Source organism: Hesperophylax consimilis, chromosome 2, assembly GCF_061612785.1.
Source record: "Hesperophylax consimilis isolate HC1 chromosome 2, BYU_Hcon_1.0, whole genome shotgun sequence".
Taxonomy (NCBI): Eukaryota; Metazoa; Arthropoda; class Insecta; order Trichoptera; family Limnephilidae; genus Hesperophylax; species Hesperophylax consimilis.
Window position 1 is genome coordinate 15,937,835 of NC_142837.1, and position 25,541 is coordinate 15,963,375.

General features: G+C 36.9%; 1 protein-coding gene across 5 annotated transcripts in view; it reads right to left on the reverse strand.

Annotated features, from left to right (window-relative positions):
* Window positions 1-866: 866 nt before the first annotated feature.
* LOC149425730 (protein groucho-like) overlaps window positions 867-25,541 on the reverse strand; it is a 358,855-nt gene continuing 334,180 nt past the window's right edge. For 4 of the 5 annotated variants that reach the window (XM_089641419.1, XM_089641413.1, XM_089641399.1 and 1 more), the window contains exons 10-18: window positions 24,031-24,182; window positions 21,069-21,283; window positions 20,301-20,469; window positions 19,324-19,573; window positions 16,778-17,092; window positions 9,249-9,409; window positions 7,102-7,184; window positions 6,013-6,212; window positions 867-5,611 (exon numbers count right to left, since the gene is read on the reverse strand). In XM_089641419.1, coding sequence (XP_089497545.1) covers window positions 5,504-5,611; window positions 6,013-6,212; window positions 7,102-7,184; window positions 9,249-9,409; window positions 16,778-17,092; window positions 19,324-19,573; window positions 20,301-20,469; window positions 21,069-21,283; window positions 24,031-24,182 — 1,653 coding nt within the window. In that variant the 3' untranslated portion in view covers window positions 867-5,503. The remainder of the gene's footprint in view (window positions 5,612-6,012; window positions 6,213-7,101; window positions 7,185-9,248; window positions 9,410-16,777; window positions 17,093-19,323; window positions 19,574-20,300; window positions 20,470-21,068; window positions 21,284-24,030; window positions 24,183-25,541) is intronic. The other variant, XM_089641407.1, reaches the window with a different exon arrangement.

Sequence of the window (25,541 nt, forward strand, 5' to 3'; positions counted from 1 at the left end):
GGGTGGATGGAGTAAACCATGTCTCTGAAATAGCAGCCACAAAAACAAGCTCGAAATTCAAATGTTTTAAGGTAGTTTTTAGGTGAAAAAGTTGAATTGTGTGCATTGAAAAATAAATAAACTTCTGGGAAAAAAAAATTGTAAGGGAAAAAAATCATTGGAATGACGAAAGAAGTTATTTATCTTTTTTACTTCTATTGTCGAAGTTAGCGCACTTTACCCCCGGACACTATGTATATAATAAAACTTATGTATTCAGAATCAGTGTTTGTTGTTCAATAAGAAGTATGTTTTTGAAGTAGTAATATTTTTCACTCAAGTTCCTTATTCCTACAGCTATTGGTGCTTTTCACTTCCAACAACTGCAGCTGCCCGCGTTCCTGAAAGAGCAGTGTAGATATTAGTGGTTGTACTTGGGATGCATAAAATTCATAGTACAGTGTTAGCTGCATATTTAAATATTAGCGCCACAGTAATTTGGTTAGCTCTTATGCCGCCAGAGGTGTGCTCTGTCGGCATAAGAGCGACTAGAAACTACTACAGCTGCCGTGCGTATCGGCCGGTAAAGAAGGGAGGGATTGGACCTGCTGGACACACAGGAAGAGGCAGCCCGGGGGTCAGAACTGCCAACATCCAACGGCTGGGGTTTTCAACTACGCAATGAGCGATATAACCTTAGGTACTGAATATTAGATGTTATTAATGTCATAGTATATTTCAATATTATATTTCATCACAACCATTTACCTAGAGTTTTATTATTGCTAACAATAGTATAGTCATATGTAGTATTATGGTTTCATAAACTACATTTCTATTAAAATATAAAAACCGTAAGAAAAAAAAACAACATTATTTTTGAAGTGTATATTTTTAATGATTCAAACATTTTTGTAAGCATAGGAACAATAATTATGCATTACACACATTACTAATATGTACCTTGAATTCTAGGGTTCCTACGAGCATTTTACCTAGACGACAACATGTATTATGAATCAGTCAATTTTATATTATCCAAGACTATATGGTACAAAATCAAATACATGATATTATTATAAAAGAAATCACATTATAAAAGTAATATATTCAACGATAATGTATGATACAAAAATGTTAATGTGCAAAATTATATTTATTCTACAATTCGCTTTCACGCATTGGGGACCTAATTAAGAAAAATAGCGAATGCAGGACTGCGGACTGCAGTATCCTCTATGTGCCAATCTTTTATACAAAATGGTTTATAAACATAGCGAATGCAGGACTGCGGACTGCAGTATCCTCTATGTGCCAATCTTTTATACAAAATGGTTTATAAACATAGCGAATGCAGGACCGCGGACTGCAGTATCCTCTATGTGCCAATCTTTTATACAAAATGGTTTATAAACATAGCGAATGCAGGACCGCGGACTGCAGTATCCTCTATGTGCCAATCTTTTATACAAAATGGTTTATAAACATAGCGAATGCAGGACTGCGGACTGCAGTATCCTCTATGTGCCAATCTTTTATACAAAATGGTTTATAAACATAGCGAATGCAGGACCGCGGACTGCAGTATCCTCTATGTGCCAATCTTTTATACAAAATGGTTTATAAACATAGCGAATGCAGGACTGCGGACTGCAGTATCCTCTATGTGCCAATCTTTTATACAAAATGGTTTATAAACATAGCGAATGCAGGACCGCGGACTGCAGTATCCTCTATGTGCCAATCTTTTATACAAAATGGTTTATAAACATAGCGAATGCAGGACCGCGGACTGCAGTATCCTCTATGTGCCAATCTTTTATACAAAATGGTTTATAAACATAGCGAATGCAGGACTGCGGACTGCAGTATCCTCTATGTGCCAATCTTTTATACAAAATGGTTTATAAACATAGCGAATGCAGGACCGCGGACTGCAGTATCCTCTATGTGCCAATCTTTTATACAAAATGGTTTATAAACATAGCGAATGCAGGACTGCGGACTGCAGTATCCTCTATGTGCCAATCTTTTATACAAAATGGTTTATAAACATAGCGAATGCAGGACCGCGGACTGCAGTATCCTCTATGTGCCAATCTTTTATACAAAATGGTTTATAAACATAGCGAATGCAGGACTGCGGACTGCAGTATCCTCTATGTGCCAATCTTTTATACAAAATGGTTTATAAACATAGCGAATGCAGGACCGCGGACTGCAGTATCCTCTATGTGCCAATCTTTTATACAAAATGGTTTATAAACATAGCGAATGCAGGACTGCGGACTGCAGTATCCTCTATGTGCCAATCTTTTATACAAAATGGTTTATAAACATAGCGAATGCAGGACCGCGGACTGCAGTATCCTCTATGTGCCAATCTTTTATACAAAATGGTTTATAAACATAGCGAATGCAGGACTGCGGACTGCAGTATCCTCTATGTGCCAATCTTTTATACAAAATGGTTTATAAACATAGCGAATGCAGGACTGCGGACTGCAGTATCCTCTATGTGCCAATCTTTTATACAAAATGGTTTATAAACATAGCGAATGCAGGACTGCGGACTGCAGTATCCTCTATGTGCCAATCTTTTATACAATTGTTTTCTCTGCAGCTCAATGTAAGCGGCCATATTATAGGCTTGAACAAATCGCTATGGGCCATTTCCACCAACATCGGTGAAAACGGTCAAAGGTTGTTTTTGTTTAAATAAATATAATTACACACAAATAATGTCAAAGCTTTTGGTAGTAAATGTCGCTTTCCAAAATACTTACGACATATTTCACAACACTGACAATTTACAAGATTTACAATTTCTTACTACTAATTTATTCCTCGCTTTGTATCCACTAACTGAATAACTAAATAGTTTTCTATTTGTATTGGATATTATTCATCAAATTTTATGAGAGGGGTACCTTTGTATAAATGCACATTACTGTAAGGAATGAAAATAATAAGAAAAAATATGTTAAAATAACATTATATTTATTCTAACTGAAACTGCAAGTAGATGGGAAATTTTTTTATTTTTATTAAATTACTTTAATTTTATAATGCATTTAATATCAATGTAGTGATATTATAGGTACTGGTTTCTTTTACTTAAATATTAACTTAACATTTCTACATTGATAAAACATATGATTACAATTTAAGTACCGACAATTAAAATTACAGCCGATTAATGAAATGGCACTGTTAAAGGTCTTAATTAACAACTTTTGACATACAGTCGAACTTAGTTATAACGATCACGGCAATAGCGAGTTCACGGCTATAAAGAGCAATTACAATTACATATAATTGTTGACTGATATAACGAGGTCGATTGACTGATATACCGTGAGTCTGGAAAAGTAGTTGGGAATTATTCTCGAAGTAAGTAGTAACAAACAAAGGGGTGGCATAGCGCGTCGGTTAGCTGTCGCACAACGGCTGCTAGATTTCCTATCCCCTTAGGAAAAGATACATATTTTTATGGCACTACCTGTGTAAGATTGTCGGTTATGTGAACCATTGCTATCCATGGGGCACAATGTAAAATTGTTATAAAATCTGCAAAATTTGAACTTCGATAATTTGTACCCTATTTGTGTTCTTTTATATTACAACTCATCGTCAATTTTGTTTTAAAAATCAATAAGTATGTTTATGAAGGTACCTAGTTACGAGTACCTACATCCCTGCACGGGGCAAATTTATGGTAGTGATGCACAACTTTTTCAGCAAAGGGGCCGCTTTACTTATTTTTCAAACAGGCCCCGACCTACAAGCGGATTTTTATATTCGTTGAGAGGGAGGGGGTTTACAGTGAAATTCAAGAGTTAAGGTTTATGTTGATTTTTTTTGAATTTCGTGTTATGCAAACCGTTTCTTTAAATTTGTTTCCATTTAGGAAATGCAACGCAAATTAACCAAAAAATTTCTCAGCCATGGTTTTCATGATTTACCCCAAACATTTTGATTTTTCTCTATAGCCAAGTGGTCCGTATGAAAATGACAAGCGGCCGCAAAAATGGCGCCACGGGTTGTGCATCACTGGTTTATGATAATTGAAATTTTACAGCCGAAAACCAAAACAATCCCGCAAGCCAATTTATGACAAGTGTTATTTTACAAGCTGTAGGTACAGTAGGCACAAGGTAGTGATAATAAGATAGATAACTTAGTGTTATTTTACAAGCTGTAGGTACAGTAGGCACAAGGTAGTGATAATAAGATGGACAACTTAGTGTTATTTTACAAGCTGTAGGTACAGTACGCACAAGGTAGTGATAATAAGATAGACAACTTAGTGTTATTTTACAAGCTGTAGGTACAGTAGGCACAAGGTAGTGATGATAAGATGGACAACTTAGTGTTATTTTACAAGCTGTAGGTACAGTACGCACAAGGTAGTGATAATAAGATAGACAACTTAGTGTTATTTTTCTTCTTCTAAGTCTCGATCCAGGTGATGATAGTTATGATTGTTTTGAAGAGAAAATTGAGTATTATGTAAGTATAAAAGAGAAATCTTTAAAACAGTCATTGATAGCAAATTTGACTAATAAAAGTGTATTTTTCTAATTTATTTTTTTAATAAGTAATACCTACTCCTATTTTGAAAATATACCGTACTTTTGCAAATATATTGATAGTAGAGGCAGGTGGGTAAGTAGGTTTATACGACTTTTAAAGAACCTATTTTGAATATAACGATTAATGGCTATTAGCAGCAAATTTAGTCAGTCCCCTCGTGCTCGTTATAACCGAGTTTGACTGTATTTTAAAGGAATATTATACAATGGTTGTTTTGAAAAAGTCAACATTTAATATCTGAATATTAAATTAAGGTACTTTTCATTTCTTAGGCGGTAGTAAAAAAAATCTGAATACTGAACTACAAAAAAAAGAAAAATAAACACAAGAAAATCTACATACATTGATTCATACACTGATATTGCGTTTGGAAATTATTTGACATTATTTTCTAAGTTAAGATACTGTTTCTTAATTCTCAAATATTAAACTACATTTGCATTGTTTAATAAAAAATATTTTTTACATGATTTACAAGTAAAATAATAGCTTTAATCGAGATAAACTATTTATACACATCTTCAAATTCACTAGATAATGTCCAACCACAAGACATTGAATTATATTCATTTATAATAAATTATAAATCCTTTGTAACATTTCATTTCATCCTCTTATATAAACATCTATTTGATTATATAATCAACATGCGTGCAAACATATTCACAAAAATAATTCAGTTTGTTCAACAAAACTTTAACACGATTCCTAAATTCACAATCAATAATAATAATAATATTAATAATAATTCACCTTCTACAGAGTTCCGTTTTCTAAGTGAACCTTCCATACTTAATAAATATTAACTACGCACTTATCTTTATTATTGTGAAATTCAAAACTAAAAGCACTGCGATAGTGTCCATGGAGAAAAAAGTATATGACCCTTTCTTATTTTGACGATGTAAAATGTCTATTGCACTTATGTTTAATAGATCACTTCGTAGACGGTGGCCTTTTTGTCACCGGATCCGGTGACGATGTATTTGTCGTCGGCTGAAATGTCACAACTGAGGACTGAAGATGATTCCTTTGACTGGAAAGAGAAAATAATACACATAAGCTTTGTGACGCACACACTCAATGAAATAAAGATTCATACAAGTTCCATAGATAACAGAAACAAATTAAATACGGCATGGAAGCGTGGCAACAGTTGCCGAGCTACGAACAAACTGCATGGACTATCAGAGCTGATGAAAGTGATACATTTGGTATGTAGGTAGAATCCAAAGCGGGGCAGTCTATGCGCAGATGTCATTTGGTTGAACAATGTTGGCCACACTTTTGTGCATGCGGTTTCATACTAATAATGGTTAATGGCCCATCTCTTGTGTATATTATCTGCAGTCACAACAGAGAACATCAATTGATGAAAATCAACAAACGGAAATTTTAAAAAGGTAAATAATTTAGGCAAAAGAAAAAAGATTTAACCTGGAATATGCTAGCTCCGTAGGGTGTCCTCCACGCGTTGAGCAGGTTGTCCTTGCCCGTGGACACGAACCACTTGCCGCAGGAAGCGAAGCGTAGACTCAGCACGCACGACTCGTGCAGGTGGAGCTGGTATTTGTCCGGCTTGTTAGCATGCAGCACCTCCACGTTGGAGTTCTCCATACCCACCGCAAGCCATTCCCCTGGAAACGCAACAAAATGTAATACAATGTGTTACATCCTCACTCACTCACATCAACATTCTCCACTGGTTGCGGCTCCTCGTCATTCACCTTCATTCCTCTGTCTTGCCTCAATCCTCCTCCATGCAGTCTATCCAACGCTTCCTCGATCTGCTTCATAGTTGCTTCCTCCCAAAGTCATAACTTTCAGTATCATCCGGAATTCTTTCCACATAATTAGCCCATCGTAGTGTTTAAATTGCCATAAAGTCTGGTGTGCACCTTCATTCTTACTTACTTACTTACGGTTTCACATGATGTCGAGTAAGTATCACCTTGTGGACGACAAAACTCATGTCTCAAAGTTCTGTTTCGAGTCAGCTCGCAGCAATTTGGAATTGGATTTCTTTCGTACAAACTCACCTAGAGCAATCAAGTCGAGCTCTAGAGAGTGTAAGTAACATTGAATAAGTTAGTAGTGGCAGAGAGTGTAGACATAACCTGTTCGGCATACGCAATCAAGTCGAGCTCTAGAGAGTGTAAGTAACATTGAATAAGTTAGTAGTGGCAGAGAGTGTAGACATAACCTGTTCGGCATACGCAATCATCAAGCCAATCTTATCAAGTAAAATCGTATGTGTGGACATCACCTCGGTTTACTCGACCAAGTATGAACGAATGTGCATTATTAATGTGATTATTTTCTACCTTTGTAAAGCATATCTGAGAAGATATTGCAATGTACAAGGATAATGTTTTTTTATGAAATATCTTCTCAGAGATGCTTTACAAAGGTAGATTATAATCATATTCAATACATAATAATGATTAATAAACAGGTAGTAGAACAAAATTACAAAAATAATGTCATTTTTACAAAAATTAACTTTTAGTAGCATCTAAGCCTTACCTGTTGGACAATATCCTAGTGAGAATATTTGAGAACTGAAGTCATGTTGTTGTAATTGTCTGCCTTCTCTGAGATCCCAAGATCTGTAAAAATAAACATATTCATTAAATACATACTGTCATCAAATGAATTTCTTGAATGTTTAATATTCAATCCCGTAAAGAGTGGCGGCTCGTGACTTTTGAGTGTGATATAGTGCTGTTTGAAAAATTCGACATTATTGATGTTGTTTAGTCTAAAAAGATTTTTTTTTCGATTATTGAATTTTTTGTATGAAGATTTTCAGGAAATTTTAGTTTCTAAAAACACATAAGTTTACATAATACAAAAAACTAAAAAAAAAAAAGAAGACTTTATTGGCTACAACATCAATAATGCCATTTTTTGTAATATTAGCACTCTAGTACACCCAAAAGTCACGAGCCGCCACTGCCCATAGGATCTTTCATGTCAGTTACTGAATATTTAATATTTGCTTGTCAATGGTAATGGTAACACTGACATGCATTTTCATTGGTGGAAAGTTTTTAGGGAGAGTTGGAATGGTCAGTTTGGCACTCATGGGCTCTCTGGTTTTAAGCACTCTCGTTTCTTTTAATTTTTAATTAAAATTATCATAATTTAAGTGAAATTCTGAAAGCGTGTTTTAAAAAAGAATCAAAAAAATAGTTAAGAAATCAATTCAGTGGTTTTCGACATCCCTTGTCCTGGCTCGGGTAGATGATTAACGTAAATTTAATCCTTGTTACAAGTTTTTGTTTGTTCAAAGGCCTACTTGAGATGAAATAGATTTAAAATGAATAAATTAGCTTGCAAAACCGTCTACAAAGAGTTTAAAGCTTTCCCTAGATGCGGTGCAATATAGGTGTAGCTGTTACGTCACCGCTCCTAGGGTCATCATATCATAACCAGACTGCATGAGTTAAGAAGCTGAGACAGCAATCAGTCTTACGAAACTTCAATTAAAATATCGGTACCGCAATACGTAAACTGCTGATAATAGGATGTTTGCATGCAGGGTGATGCAAATGTTTATACAATGAACCGAGTCAGCGATCCTGCGGGTTCGAAGTCCAGACGCTACTCCAACCCGTGGCAGACAAGAACAAAGGAATCAGCAGGTATATAAGCGGTGGAGGACCGAAGTACATGATCATTCCACATCGTTCCACTCAACAAGTTCGACGCGACATCATCCCACTCGAGAAGTCCGACTAGGCGTAACGGTTCCCCCCGCGTCACGCTTCGATCCTTCTTCACCTCAACGCCCTGGCCCAGGCTATCATTCCTGGCCAGCGCTAACCTCACGCGCCTAGACCCTGCGACCAGCTCATCACCGTCTGCGCCTCGGCTCCGCAACCATCGTCGCTAGCCTGTATCTCCCGCTCATCTGCCGACCAGGTCCATCGCACCTTCGGCTACCTCGTTCACGCTGAAGTACCCGGAAGACTCCTCGCCTTCATCAGTGCTGAACAAGTCCACGAGTCCGATCTCTATCAACGCGGTGTCGACCCACTGACCCGCATCTCGACCATTCTACCGCAGTCATCGCCGACTACGCTTGGTGTCATCATCATCATCGATCCAGAGCCATCTCCCAACTGCGCAACTCAACCGATGTGTTATACTGACTCACAATAAAAGCTGTGACAACAACAACATCATATTTTACTGTCTCACTACCAATTCGCATATAGGTCTTCAAAGGGGGCATTTACATATATAGCAAAAGAGATTGTTTTATTTATAATTATTCCTGTATTTTATGTACCTAACATTCATTTCCTAGCCTCTGGGGGGCAGCGGTTTTCCAAATCGACCATCAACAAACTGGACAGATAACTCCCCGATTGAGCTAGTAATGGGAGAAGTGTAAGTATTTGATTATCAGTTCATAGCAATCAAGACAAAGACGGTTCGAGACTGTTTCTTTGTGCAGTACTGTCTTTACGTAACAATACGCATACATATGATACAAAAATGCAGAGAATCTGCAAAGTAACAGAAATCCCAGATCAAATGGACTGATGACCTCAAGAGAACCAATGGCTTCGGATAGATGAATGATTGAATCGGAGGCCTATGTCAAAAGCTGGACGCCAGAAGGCTTATAAAGAAGAGCAATATGTGTCATGGTTGGTCCATACCTGACTGTGTTGTCCAGCCCCCCAGTCCAGAGTTTGGTTCCATCAGCGGAGATGTCGATGCAGCTGGCGCCATCTGTGTGTCCCTGGAACTGTCGCACAAGAGTCTGGTTATGCAAGTCCCACACGGCAATGTTACCGTCTGAACAGCAGCTAAAGCAAACCTGAAATGAAGAGTTTAATATTAAGAATGGTGAGTGTTGTCATGAATGTCAGATGCATCATAAGGGGTTACAGGCATTCCAAAAAGGAGAACAGGAAACTTATCAAATTTTGGAGTCAAAATGATACTATCCCAGAAAGTATGAAAGGCGGGTACGGGTACCGCCGCCCCGGGAACCATTTATTGGATAACCAACACCTCTGCCATAGGTCAACCCCCATTGGTTCACTACGTTTGGTGACTTAGCAGGGGTGCCCGGGTTCATGAAGTTTTAGATTACTAGGTAATGCGCTGTATTGCTTCTGTGCAATGTATTAAGTAAGAAAGTAAGGTGATTTTGAAAGTATTTTTTATAGATTGGAAAATTGTTTTTTTTCTAGGCTTATAAAAAGACTTATATGTCTATAAATTGCTCGATTTTTTCTAAGGCCAAATGTGTTCTAATGGTAATATTTAATTAAAGCATCTAATATAATATTTGAAATTTTTTAATCCAAAAACACATGATTTTGCATTGGTTTTGCATAGCATCGCCTTAATAGACAAAATTAACTGTTAAAACACTTTATATTTTTTTATTTATTTGGGAAAATCAACAGATTATTTACATATATACGAATAAACTAAATAATAAAGATAAAATCCAATAACAGATTTTCACTTAAAATTATAATAATAATAAAAAATATTTTAAAAAAAAACTAAGGGTTCTGTACCCGTGGCCTGAGAGATTTACAAAAAATACAATATTGTAAATAATAAATAAAAAAATAATAGAAGATGTAAGAACACAAATAAATAAAAATTTAAAGTTAACTGATATACTTATAACCAGCTAAAATTCAAAACATAATGTATTGTAAAATTTCAACACAGCAGCAATCAATAAAAGCACTAGACAATAGCAATAATAACAATATAATAAATGTATACCTACAACTAAATTGAACACATGAGTATAAATTGGAAGGTAACTGGAAAGGATTCAAGGCAACAACATGATAACTTCCAGTAGAATATTTAAAATTATTTAATGTTAGTTATTACATATCTTTTAAAGGTTCTTACATTACATGTGAATATGTCCATATCATTAAAATTCTTATTAAATAAACTACAGGCTCTGAATATAAACGCATTTTGTCTGATATTAGAACATTTATGGAGATGAAAAAGTGATTTTTCTCTAGTTCTAACGCTCGGGACTCTAAAATTAATTTCAGACAGAAGGGGAGAACAATCAATAAAGCCATTGATAATTTTATGGAGATATATTATATCTGCGGAGTCTCTTCTAGTTTTTAATGGCTAGAGTCCATTAAGGTCCATCGAGCTGTTTACGTCAAGGTTTGAATTTAATTTTTTACCGTTCGGTGGCCGAGTTGACATCGCGCTTGGGTCTCACTCGGGCGTAGTGTGTTCAATTCCTCGGTTGGCTAAGTCCTCCATCACAACACAAGCAACATTTTCAGCTTACTGTGGTGGTAGAAGGAGATTTTCAAATTGTTGTGTATAAAGCTTCGGGCTTTTAGACACAGATGGCAGTGCTCGTAGTTTTAGCCTCCGACGACAGAGGGCGTCTCAGCTTCAGGTTAGGTTTCATTTGGAATCCCTCTAGCAGATCGAATCTAGCTAGTTCAGAGAAAGGTTGACCAACGCGGTTATATTGTACACGCGATATTCTAAATAAACCAGTTAATAACAAGTAACCTACTAATTACTGAAAGAGGTATCTTCCATCCAAGGAGTGTTGGAAGTCTGTGGCAAGAAGTCCACGGCTGACTACCCAGAAGGGTAGAACATCACAGCTGGCGCAGTCGAAGGATAACTGGAGAATTTTTTTTTTGTTGTCACACGGCAGCAAAATTTTGTCAACCGGGAACGTGAGGGCTAAGTCACGGGGTGACTTTCAATTGTGTTTTCCTTCGTGGAGAAGGGAGACAAGATCGACGATTTCTGTTCTAGGAATTAAGAGGCAATTTACCAGAGGACCATTTTAACAAAGGAAAATAATCCATTGCCAAGGCGAGCGGTGGAGCTAATTTGGAACAATAAAACATTGCCAGGACGTGCGGTGTTTGCAGCATCTATCTATTGCCAAGGCGAGCGGTGGATAATAACAACTTTTGAAGGAATTTCTGGAAGATTGGCGGCGCAGAGAAGACTTCCTGAGTTAAGTAGTTGTTTTTTTTGTTGGAGGTTATTGTTCCGGGTTTTGTTTTTTTCTTCTTGTGTGTTTTTATTGTGGTCTGTGCTTCGTGTAGATATGGAATCGGGAAGAATTCCGAGTTTTAATCATCTCGAGGGAGATTGGTTCGTGTTTAAGCTTCGTCTAGAACAGTTTTTCGTTATAAATGATGAGATTAACGCGGATAAAAAAAGGGCGTTTCTGTTAAATCTTTTGAAGCCGGATACACTCTCTTTGTTGATAAATTTGTGTTTTCCACTTAGAGTTACGGACGTTTCATTTGAAAAATTATGGGCACTTCTTGAAAAACATTGTAGTAAAAAGCGTTCAGTATTCAAAGAACGCGAAGTATTTTTTTCAGCAAGACAAGAGGCGGGCGAATCCATTAAAGATTTTGGGGTTAGATTACGGTCTCTGTCAACTTATTGTGAATTTGAAGCTAGGTTGGAGAAAAATTTAGTAGATATGTTTGCCATTGGATTATTACCGGGTCGCATTAAAGACAAGATTTACTTGGAAGGGCTGAAATTGTCACTTAGCGAACTAGAGGAAATAGCTAATAGTATGTCAGTTTTAGACGTTCCAAATAATTCAGTTAAATCAGAGGTTAACATCATCAGTAAGAATACTAGCAATAGGCATTTTTCTAAGGGCAATAAACAAAAGTTTGCCGCGAGTTCATCTGTAAACAAATCGACGTATACAGTACCATCGGGTGCGAAAACCCAGTGCCGAATTTGCAAGAAAACGGGCCATTGTACTAATTCATGCAAATTTCGCAATGCAAGATGCTACAAATGCAATGAAGTAGGTCATCTGCAAAAATATTGTGTGAATAATAACTTTTCAAATAGTGTAAATCCAATTGTTGAGGATTTTTGTTGTAATAATCATGTGATAGCTTCAATAAAACCGTTCACAGCAGACATTATAATTAACGACAAGCATTTTAGAGCGATGGTCGATTCGGGATCTTCGTTAAGTGTAATGCAGGAAGAAATCTTTAAGCGTCATTTTGGTTCTTTAAAATTATTGGCGGATAACCGTATCATTACTGGGTACGCAGGGAATCCTTTGAAAGTTATTGGCAAAGTTATTTTTGACGTGAAGTTCAAAAATAAAAACAATAATGTTACATTTATAATTGTTACGGGAGGTTCAGATCTAATTGTAGGTAGAGATTTCATGGATATTTTTGGGTTAGAAATCGCTTCAGTACAAAATACAATTAATTCAGTGGACCCTGAAGAGGAATATAAGGATAATTTTATTCGTGAATTTCCGGATGTTTTTACTGAAAAGCTGGGTAAATTTAATAAATTTAAGGTGTCTTTTAAGGTTAATAAAGATGCGAGTCCAATTTTTTTTAATGCTAGGCCGGTTCCCTTTTCAATTAAAGAAAAAATTGAGGCGGAATTAAAGTCTATGGTAAAAGACGGGATAATATCACCGGTAACGAGTAGCAATTTTGCATCACCGATAGTACCTGTCGTAAAGAAGAACGGTAACATTAGGGTTTGCGCTGACTTCAAAAGAAGTCTTAATCTGATTACGAATTTGGAAAAATATCCATTACCCAAGATAGAAGAGGTTATTCATAGGATAAGTTCAGGTAAATTATTTGCGAAACTGGATCTAAAACAAGCATACTGTCAGTTAGAATTGGAGGAACATTGTAAAAGATTTACATGCATTAATACGCATTTGGGATTATTCCAGTTTAATAGGCTGGTCTTCGGTTTTAAATCGGCACCGGCAATTTTTGCGAGAACTATAGCAAGTTGTTTGCAAGATTTAAAAGGCGTGGCATTTTATTTAGATGACATTATAATTTCAGGGATCAATGAGCGGGATCTCGAGAATAATATTCGCGCGGTGTGTAATCGCTTAAGAGAATGTGGTTTATGCGTCAATACGGAGAAATGTGAATTTTTTGTTAAAACAATTGATTTTTTAGGATACGTAATTTCGGAAAAGGGTATTCAACCTCAAAGTGACAAATTAGAAGCTATTAAAAAAGCACCGTATCCAGCAGATGTTCAACAATTAAAAAGTTTATTAGGATTTTTTAATTTTTATAGGAATTTCATTCCGAATATGTCTTCAATCTGCGAACCGTTACATAATCTCTTAAAGAAAAATACGAGGTTTGAGTTCGATCAGAGGTGTTCAGACGCTGTGGACAAGATTAAATGCCTAATGAGTAGTAATAGGATACTAACGAATTACTTTCCTAATTTACCTATTAAGCTATATACTGATGCAAGTAGCTCGGGGCTCGGAGCTTCCTTGTTCCATAGTTTCGCGGATGGATCGTTGAGACCAATTGAATTTGCGTCTAGAAGTTTAACAAGTGCGGAAAAAAAATACAGCATCCTTGATTTGGAAGCTTTGGCTATTGTTTTTGGGTTAAACAAGTTTTTTCGCTATTTATATGGAAGAGAATTTACATTATGTGTAGACAATATGCCACTAATGAGGATTTTAGGAGAAAATAAACATATACCGGTGTTAGCAGCTAATCGGTTGCAACGTTATGGGATCATCTTGGCAGGGTTCTCATACAAAATTGAGTACGTCAAATCAGCTAATAATCATGCGGATTATTTATCGCGTTTGCCGTTGGAAAACTCAGAGGAAAAATCGGTAGACGATCTAGGTTCCGATTTCATAGGCTATATAGAAAAGTGTGAACACTTAGATGTAAAGCGTATAGTCGCAGCAACAGGCTCAGACCCAGAAATTCAAGGAATTTTAGGACATCTTCGTAGAGGGTGGCCCAAGTGGGTAAATCGCGATAGTTTTTTATGGAAATTCTGGATGAAAAGGAATGAATTATCTATTGAAAATGATTGTTTGTTTTGGCAACATAGAATTATAATTCCAAGTTCGCTTCAGAATATAGTTTTAGATTTGTTACACAGATCGCATTTGGGCATTGTAAAAATGAAGGGATTAGCCAAAGGTTATTTTTGGTGGCCGTCAATGAACAAGGACTTAGAGAAAATCGTTCAAAGTTGCAAAGATTGTGCAGCAGTTAGGCCGTTACCACCTAAGAGTCATTTATCAGTCTGGCCTAATTCAGGATCAGCATGGAAGAGGCTGCATCTGGATTATTGTGGGCCAATTTCGGGGAAAATGTTTTTAGTTATTTGCGACGCTTTCTCAAAATGGGTAGATTGCGTGGAAATACCGAAAGCAGACTCAAGTCATACGATTAATGAGTTGAAGAGAATTTTTTCAAATTTTGGGTACCCGGACTGTATTGTAACTGATAATGGAACCGTTTTTACTAGTCAGGAGTTCAAAGATTTCTTAGAGTATAATAATATTGAGTTTTTAACAACGCCAGTGCGTCATCCCCAAAGCAATGGGCAGGCAGAAAACTCGGTAAAAACAGTGAAGAATTTTTTAAAGAAAATTCTTGTTAATAACGTATTTAAGTCAAATTATAAAGATAGATTATATGAATTTTTAAGTGATTATAGAAATATTCCACATTCCACAACTGGAATTGAACCCTCAGTGCTAATGTTTGGTAGGAGATTAAAATCAACCTTTAGTAGCCTTTTACCTAAAAGTTTTGAAGGAAACGTAGCAACCTCGACAGAGAATTTAGCGAATGCGAATATTAATAAAAGTCAAGAAAATCAGTTTAGGAATTTCGGTGGGGTTGTTTGTAGAAGTTTTCAGATAGGTCAGAAGTGTTTAGCGAGAGACTTCAGACAAGTGAATAAATGTTCTTGGGCAAAAGGAATTGTTGAAAAAAGACTGGGAAAAAAACTGTATGTTATTAAAATTGTGGGGACACAGATGTCGTGGAAAAGGCATATTGATCAACTGAGAGGATGTCCGCAGCATAGAGAGGAAGAGGCAGAGAGTGAACCTTTCGCGTCTGATATGACGAAATGCTGGGCAGATGAGGTTGACACGTCACTCCTTTTGAGAGATTTTAACCGGAGTTCTCTTGATTTCAGGTCTCCAGGGAGAAACAGAAGCCCACCACAAAATGAACCAGCACCATGGGCGGGACGACTTCGTCCCAGACGTCTTTGAAATGACCTCCAGGGAAAGAATCAGCTACTTATAGAGTCAACATCTTTTTGGAGTAGAGTCAGTGCTTAATGAATTATTTAATTTTGTGTGTAATGATATATTTTCAAATATTTAGTTCTTGATTTTAATAATATTGATTTTAGTGACATCTGTTTGCGATTGTATAGATTCGTGATTTTAAAAATAATACTGTAACAATGAAATATCGTAGACAGGTTTCTAGTTAACAGGGGGAAGATGTTGTGTATAAAGCTTCGGGCTTTTAGACACAGATGGCAGTGCTCGTAGTTTTAGCCTCCGACGACAGAGGGCGTCTCAGCTTCAGGTTAGGTTTCATTTGGAATCCCTCTAGCAGATCGAATCTAGCTAGTTCAGAGAAAGGTTGACCAACGCGGTTATATTGTACACGCGATATTCTAAATAAACCAGTTAATAACAAGTAACCTACTAATTACTGAAAGAGGTATCTTCCATCCAAGGAGTGTTGGAAGTCTGTGGCAAGAAGTCCACGGCTGACTACCCAGAAGGGTAGAACATCACACAAATATTGTCAGGTTATTCGTAACCCAGGAATGTTTGTCTTTCTTTTAAAAAAAAAAAAAAAAATTGAAATTTAAATGATGGACAAATTTTCTTTGGATGGCTTCAATGCGATTTATGTAAATATTATATTGAGGATTCCATATGGGAGAAGCGAATTCAAGATGACTGCGAACATAAGAAAAATACAATATGTATTTTCAGTGTTATGATATTATTAAATTCTTTTCCAATACGGAATAAGAATCCTAGCATTCTAAGGGCTTTATTAACAATCATATTATCAATATGAGCCTCAAATGTTTACTGTCAAGTATAACACTTAGATCACGAATTTGTGGTTCACATGATTGTGCATTGCCTTGAAAAGTTAACTGTTAACTACTAGATATTACACCTATTTTAATAATAACGATTGGTTGTCTTTTGACTGTTATCTCCTTACCAAAGCTTAATAAGACAAGAAATAATTCAGAGTCAAAACAAAAAGTACTTATTAAATCAGAATTTTGAGCCTCTCATCTAATAAAGATAGTTAACAACTATTAATTAAATGAATTTCAATAATGTATACAAGACAGTAACCTTAGAGTCTGGGCTGATGGCCAGGGCGTAGCAAGCCGGTGCGCTGGACGTGAGTTCCGCCTTGATACGAGGAGTTGGGCTGGCCGAGTCCGATATTGAGAGGTTGAATAACAAAAATGTATAAAAGACAGTAACCTTAGAGTCTGGGCTGATGGCCAGGGCGTAGCAAGCCGGTGCGCTGGACGTGAGTTCCGCCTTGATACGAGGAGTTGGGCTGGCCAGGTCCCATATCGAGAGATTGGAGGCTTCTCCTCCCACAATCAGTGTTCTGCCATCGGGAAGTAGCTTCACCGATCTTATATAGTTATCCCGTTGCTGAAAAAATACACAATAATAATATTATTACATTTTTTTATTAGATTTCTTTTAATGGATATGGGATATTTCAGTCACAGCAATGTAGTCGTGGGTTGTCTCTGACTTTATATTTCATTCACTCGCTTCTCCGTCCAACTCCAACAGTTATACTTCTTCAAACCACTTACGCATCTTCCATAAACTTGTCCATTTTCCTAAGACGCCCCGTCGACCTTGCATTCCGGTCAGAACTATTAATAAGTAATACAATCAATCATAGCTTTATCGTACACATGATTCAGGGATCTCACTCAATTGCTTAACTGTACTTTTATTTTATTTGCTAAGCGATTTAAAGACTCTTTAAATTAAGAGACGAGTTAGGCTAAGCGAAATTATCATTTACAAACCATTATATTTGACCATAGTATCTTCAGAGATGTGCAAAATGGGTACTCAAAACCATTTGAAATGGAAAATGGAAATGGGTCAAAACTTTTCCATTTGAAAATGCAAAATGCAAAATGGGTTTTAGAAAAGCATTTCAAATGCAAAATGCAAAATACCCATAGACATATGAATATTAGTAGACCTGCCCTAAGTGATTAAAAGCGTATTATCCCCACTCCCCATACCGGTTCCATTGGAGCCGGCTGTGCTCGCGTATGGCCTCAAGTGAAATTTGAAAACGTGACGTCATCATTCTTGTGCGAAATATGGTCGAGGCATCATCGGTTCATTTTACGAAATAACACGGCAAAATGTTGACTTGTACTATGAAAACTTGTAAAAATAGATGTGAAAAAGAGAATAAACCCAATTGTCGTATTACATTCCATATATAAGCATTATTTTACTTTATTTTAAGCATATTCACATCGTATAATATGAATCAGTTGTTACTATCACATCGAGAAACGTCTGGACGCGAAACACAAAGCTGGTTGGTTGCTGGGAAGTAAATTATGAACATTTATAAAAGTGTCTTAACTAAATACTTAAACGAAATATTCGACTCTGAAAATAGAACCGAATTTTTTTGCCGAATTTGGACTTCGCAAATTTTTTCATAACGTGGCGCGTAATTTGCGCTCCCATGTAAAAATGTCTATTCATTCAAAAGCAGATTTTACTTTTAAGAAGTAAATGGTGATATTATAATGCGAGATGCCTATTTACTGTCAGATTGATTTATTGACGAATCACAGTCAGCTTCACTCCCTTCGTTCTTCAACAGTTGATTTTACCCCTCGCCATTTTCTTCTCGTCTATTAATTCCTATGTCTGTGAAAATACCTATTTTCAAAATGCATTGAAAACGCAAAATGGTTTCTCAGGTCAAACAATTAAAATAATTATTGAAATTTTAAACAATTTTGTCATTTAATAATGGACATCAATGTAGAATAAACATATTACATGATGGTAAATCCAAAAACACCACGACTATAGATTATGAAACCACAAAAAATTTGCGCGGGACTAATGTTGCCGACGTAAAAACATAGAAACTGCTATCTAACATTTAATATTACAGCGTCATGGCCCCATGTTCAGTATATGAATCAGTATTTTTTGTAATGGTATCACTCAATTGCCAGGGCTCCTACCAGGGAGCAACTTGACAAATGTAAATTATCTCTCATAGCGAGGTTGAGGACCGACTGATATTTGGGGCTTGTGAAAAAAAGATGAGTGGAGATAGTAGGAAGAATGTTGCAAAAAAGCATTTAAAATGGAAAATGCATTGAGAAAAGCATTTAAAATGCAAAATGCAAAATGGTTTTTAGAAAAGCATTTAAAATGCAAAATGGAAAATACCCATTTTGCATTTTGCATTTCCATTTTAAATGGATTTATTTGAAATAAAGCACATCTCTGAGTATCTTATATCATCATTCACTTCATCATCATCACAGCACTACATCTGAGGATGGGATTTGACCTCCTTCACAAATATTCGCCCTCTTCTTCACAAATAATCCTCTTCCTCGGACTCGCCTCCACTCAGTCATGAATTTTGACATCCTGTCATATATTATTATTTCAACATGACCAGCCCATGGTAGTCTTTGGGACCAACAGAACCTTACAATAATACTTTCATTCACTCGCATGTCATATATTCTCCTCACACCCCATTGGTTCTACAAAACCAACCATCAATAAATGATTGCAAGAGAACATCATCGTGAGAAGATCATTTGACGACCCTGATGGGAACAATGACGCTACCGACACCGACTCACCAGACAGTCCAACTGCGAGACAGGGCTCTTGCACCCGGGCTGCGAGATGTCCCACACCTTGACGCAGCCCTTGCCGCCCGTGTACACGTACTTGGTGGGGTTGCTGATGGTGACAGCGCATACCACCTCGCCATGCGAGAGCGTGTTAATCTGGCGTGCATGTCTAGGGATACCCGGCCCAATCAGGGCGTCGGGCGGAAAAGGTACCGGCTGCATTTGGCCATCGGCTGTCACGTGAAAAGAATAAGCGCTGGAAAGAGAAACGCTACGTTAGTCATGTTATGGTTAGCGGTCAGATTGGGATCGAATAAGGTAATAAGCTCTTCTTTATCTCCGTCACCGACAGCATAGACTGTTTTATCTCCCGGCCTGCAGGACTAACTTGCCAATGGTCATGCCTGTAGCTGTGGGGAGAGCAGTCTTGCTTTTGAACAGAATCAATTCGGATATCGACATATTTATGAAGATTTAGCATCGGTGAAGCTGCCTTTAAAAGGCAAGCTCTATTGATGCTGGTATAGTCGATACACCGCTTACTTATTATGTAATACCATTTTACAAATGTACTTAAAAACGAATTAAAATGTAATTTTGTAATGTTTTTAAAGGAATAAACTAATTGAATTGAAAAAATTTATAGTCCTATTTGAGGTGGCTTCCACGGAAAATACTGAGAGATTTTCCAGAGAGGTGGACGTCTTCTCCATGTCTTCTAGTGGGCCGCCCTGGACAAAACTGGGGGAAGCAACTCTAGAGGATATGTTAGGAGCAATGGTGGCTAGCTTTAAGGAGCGAACGCACTCCCTTACCTTCGGCCAATCTAAAAATTCCCATGTGCCGAAGAACCTGCAAAATCGAACATGCCTCATCACAGTACGAAACCCGATTCGGTTATGATATAAAGCATAACAATCGGTATCTGTATATATGTGTGTAACAAATTTAATCTATTCCGACAAGCGAAAGTAGGAACTTACGGCTTTCCTCCGGGTATGGCCGACATGGGCGCTCTGAGCGGCTCGTAGGGCTGCAGGGGGGCCCGGGGCGGGTAGGGGGGCGCTAGGCCCGCCGCGTGTAGTCCGGCCGCGCCCCCGCCACCAGCCCCCCCATACGCGGCCGCCAGCTCGTGGGCGGCGTGACCTGCACCTACAATAAATTGTACATCAAATCAGTACGTAGAGTCAACATTGCACAAGAATGATGTATACTATTTATCTGTGGAGTTAGGCAATATTCAAGAAATCTTCACCACCAACAAAAATGATGACCGTTTTTTCAAAATCCGCTAAACATTCGATGTAAGATTTTTTTATTATACTTGCTGCTTTCGAGACATATCGATTTCTTCAATAAAATTTCAACAAAACTACAAATTAACTAAAAAATATATCAAATCTCATCATTTTTTCAAAACAAGCTATTTACTACAGCATTTTTTTTTTCTACGTGTTTATATTTTTGTGTATTGAACATAATGATTAATTAGGTAGGTAATAAAAAACAATACAGACAAGAGTATTTATGCTTTTTTCTTTTCAAATTTTTATATATATAGTTTACATACATGTTAATATTTTTGTGTATTGAAATACGGTAAAGACTTTTTTTATACTATTTAAAGATTAAAGATAAAGATTGCTTTTAAGGTTAACTACAATACTCTAGGAGTAGCGCTTATCTACAGTTGACTCAGAGGTGGTGAAATACTTAGTTAAATAAATCCAATGACAAATGCGATGACTTACTGTACTGACCATTCATCCCAGCGAGGTGATAAGGATATCCTGCAAGCGCGGGGGGCTTGCCCAGGGCTGGCTTGAGCCCCGCTGGGCCTGCACCTCCTCCCCCGCCCCCGGAACCACCGCTAGTAGGGGTCACCGACTTGGAGATGGGAGTGGTGGGCTTGTCTCCGTCCAGCTTCTTGGTGGACGGAGTTGATGCATTGCTCGATGTGCCAGATCTGAAATCAGCGCAAATTGTTGAGAAACAGGAAATGGTTTCATGACAAAACAGAACATTAAGAACAAACGGTGAGCTGATAACTTTAACAATATGTAAATATAATGCTATTAATGTGAAGAAGCTCTATGTATTATTATTTTGAATAAAATTATTATAGATATTACAATACATGAGCCGATGGAGGGTAGTAAAGAGTTCCAAGTTCGTTATTCTGAAGAAGGTGACAAAGTGTAAGAGGAAGTTTGGAAAGTTATGAAAATAGGCCAATGTTAAATATTGTAAAAGCTCATTATTTCAACAGACGATCGAAATATATATATATGTTATGGTTAAAGTTTTCACGGGTGTAAGATGTACAGTAATTTTCTCAGTTTACCTGCGTAACGTAGTCCTTAAAAGGACTTTTTAATTCCTGACATTTCGGACAGATCTATATATATATATATATATATGTTATGGTTAAGGTTTTCACGGGTGTAAGATGTAGAATAATTTTCTCGGTTAACCCGCGTAAAGTAGTCCTTAAAAGGACTTTTTAATTAGTGACTTTTGGCACAGATCTCACTGTCCATCTTCAGAGCTTTCAGTTTGAGACAAAACTCAAGACATAAGGCCTCTGAAGATGGACAGTGAGATTTGTCCGAAACGCCAGGAATTAAAAAGTCCTTTTAAGGACTATGTAACGCGGGTAAACCGAGAAAATTATTTAATTATTCTACATATATATATATATAGAGGAGAGTGTCTGTGGCGGGCAGAAACCAGGTGGGCGGCATGAATTTGATTTTTATACAAATCTTCAGTTCTATTTCGACATTTATGAAATTTTGCAAACTTGACTTCAACTAGCATAAAATAAATGGTTTATTATTGTAGAAAGCAATCACTTTGTGGTTTGACGTATTTAAAATGAAATAAAATAAAAAAAATTTAAAACCACGAGAAGCGCTGGTCAGAGACCCTGGAACCAGGGCGCTTGTAATCCGAATAGCGCTGGCCAGGGACGGCGATCTGGGCCAGAGTGCTATGATGATGTCCCGATAGAGTCCATGATGGTACGGGCGAAGCCGGGAATATTGTCCTTCGCGCTAGTAAGAGAAGCGCGGGTTATCACTCGTTGATTCTTGTTAAATGACGGCGGACTGATGACTGACTGACTGACTCGCTGCGTCGGGCATATTTATACGGTGGCAACAGCATGTAGTTAAATGGCAACTAAATCGAGGCCACTCGCTCGGTCTGGACCTTTCGCGAAGTTTCGACAGCGCGGCAATTATGCCTAGGCGGTAGACTCGAACCTTCTGGCGAGTTCTCGTAATGTGAAAGACGGCCTGTGACGTATTGTCGCCGGTAGACAAGTAGGTGCTTGTTTTGTTTACGATTCCGGATGAGTAGCTCAGGAGTAGGTACTAAGTAGGTCGAGCGGTTTATTATTAATTATTGAATGGATTCTTCTCGACGCCACAAACTAAAGCAAATCGCCAGTAATCGCTTCTTATTCGCTAGTCCTTGTACAAAAATCAATGATAATATTACTTATCAATGGCGTCGTATTTTATTTATTAATAACTTTTCTAACTTAAGTGTAAAAAACCTTCCTTCTGAAGTCAGACCGGCTTTTTATACCAATAATAATCTAGGTAAATTTCTAATTAATTCAAAAGATAAAGACGACAAACTAAGCAATTCAGGCATTTATAAATTAAATTGTAATAATTGTGCGGCATTTTATATCGGTAAGACAACACGTAATGTTAACATTAGGATTAAAGAGCATCTTCGTTGTCTCAATAATAACGGATTTTCTGAATTTGCCAATCATCTGATTAGCAAAGATCATACTTTCTGTCATAACACAGGCGCTAATATTTTACATACAAACGGGCATGGTAACAGACTCAATAATCTAGAAGCACTGGAAATAAAAAAAGCTATAAAAACCAAAAGTCCTATTCTTAATAATCAATTTGAGATATCAAGTAGTCCAATATTGAGTTTGTTCCCAATAAACCATTAAAAATGTCCAAGTTCTCCTTATCACCCCATGTCAGTTGATGCTTTGTTTCTCCATATACCTCGTACATTATTATAATCCATTAGTCTACAAAATTATTATCGTTAGGTTTTTCCCATGTCTTTTGTTCTTGTGTAAATGTATTGTATGATTTCTCTGTGTTTGTTATATTTATATCATGTTGTCTCCCTCAAAAATTTTTTTATATATAAGCTCACACTTTGTACTTCTTGTCTAGTAATAATTTGTACCCTGAAGATACTTGAGTAAAGCGAAACCGGTCGGTTCAAAAAATTATTAAAAACTCGTGGTTTTAAAACAAAAATTATTTTATTTCATTATAAATGTTTTACTTTGTTTTGAGAATTATAAATTTGAAATCAAAATTATCAATACCCACATCCTACTCTTTTTTTAATGTTTTGTGGATAATTAGTATAAATCAAAATATTCTTCTTCCCTTTTGTCTATCCTTTTCCCATATTATAAACTTTTTTTCTTCACTTTTCTTCGATGTTCTGTTTTGTGATTGAAACTATTCGTGCATAGGTATCTACAGCTGCATTTTGACCATTTTCCGTCGTAATCTTTCATCATGTAGATGATTTTCTAATGAAATCATTCATTATGTAGACAGTTGTCCATTGAAAAAAACATCCAAATGGTTGACCAAGAAAGACATAATAATTATTTCGGAATGTGCGGTCAAACGTACTCCTTCTTATTGTTACCTTGGACTATGTGGTCCGACATGTTCCTTCTTGGGCTGCAGCTTGTCGATGCCGTTCTCTCGGGGGCTAGCGGTACCGTTGTGCGGAGACACGGGGTCTTCGGAAGCGTCGTCCACCACCAAGTCCTGATCGGACTTCTCTCCGTCGCTTTGCTGCAATAAGACGGAAGGCTTATCAAACACTGGACCATTGGACATAGGATAGGCTCATGAAAAACTACATTGAATTCGTCATTCGTTCATTCATCAATTCCGTGTCAAAAGGTGTTAAAAACAAATGATTTATTTATTAACGCCCTTTTGGGGGGTTTACATATGAATAATAATTGTTAATAATTTATACATAGTTATTGTATATTACAAAATTGAAAAATAAAATGTATAATTTATATATGTACCTATATGTAACTTTTCATTGCGTAAATATGATTGTGTATTATGTCATTATTTTTTTATGTTATCGGTACAATAGGCACTGAGTGCTTTACCCGTGCTGGGGTAAATGATTGTCGTCATACTCGTATAAGTGAAACATATGAAATTAGTTTTAGAAATTTTCAATCGGTGAAGTTGTTTTAGCAGTTTTTATCACAAAACTATGCTATACAATTTATTATCATTAATTTAAAGCATTATACTCGTAATTTTAGTGACCATATACGTAGAAATGGCCAAATTTTATTTTTTTATCTTTCATTATTTAGAGCACAGGTTCTCAAAACTTTTTTCGACCACCGCCCACTTTGACATTTAAAAAAATCTAGTCTTTCAAAACAGTTATTGAAAATATAATTTTTAGACATGCATTATTATATGGATAGGATAGATAGCGTTGAGAGATACATATCCTATTTCTGAGATCAAACAATATTTCAATGGGAGGAAATAAAACTATTTATTGACCATAACCCAGGGGCCAGGGTATACTTGGGAGATTCGCTCCTGCAGCCAAAATTGTTGTTAGCCAATCTTGAATAAAAATTTTAATTGTTCGTTTGTTTTCAGTTATATAAGTTTTTCTTCTAACTGGGACGATCCTGCTGTGTTGACATTTGAAAAAGCATCCAACACCGAGTCTGGTACGTCCATATTTAGAATTTCCTGGAAACGTTCTTCAAGTGCTGACAGTAAATAAGCAAGTCATCGTTACTGAAGGACACTGCTGATAAATTGCAAAAGTTATTAAATTCATGTCTTCCGATATTCCTGTGTTTTGTTGTAAGGAAGTAACACAAAGTACGAGGCATATCCAGAAAGTAAGTGTACTGAGGCTCTCACGACCGAATTAATTTTATTTTCGATATGTTGGCTACACTTACGTGTAGCCTGACTCTTCCCCTCCGCAACGAGACCTGTTCAAGGTCAGTATGTTGAGAAGTGTCAACGCGACAACACGTTTCGTGAAAAATGTCAATCCAATCTCCCGCCAAATGCGAAATACGCGGCGTCATCCGTTATCTCGTTTGGAAGGAAAAACCTCCGTTTGAGGTTTATAATGAGGTTAAAACTGCA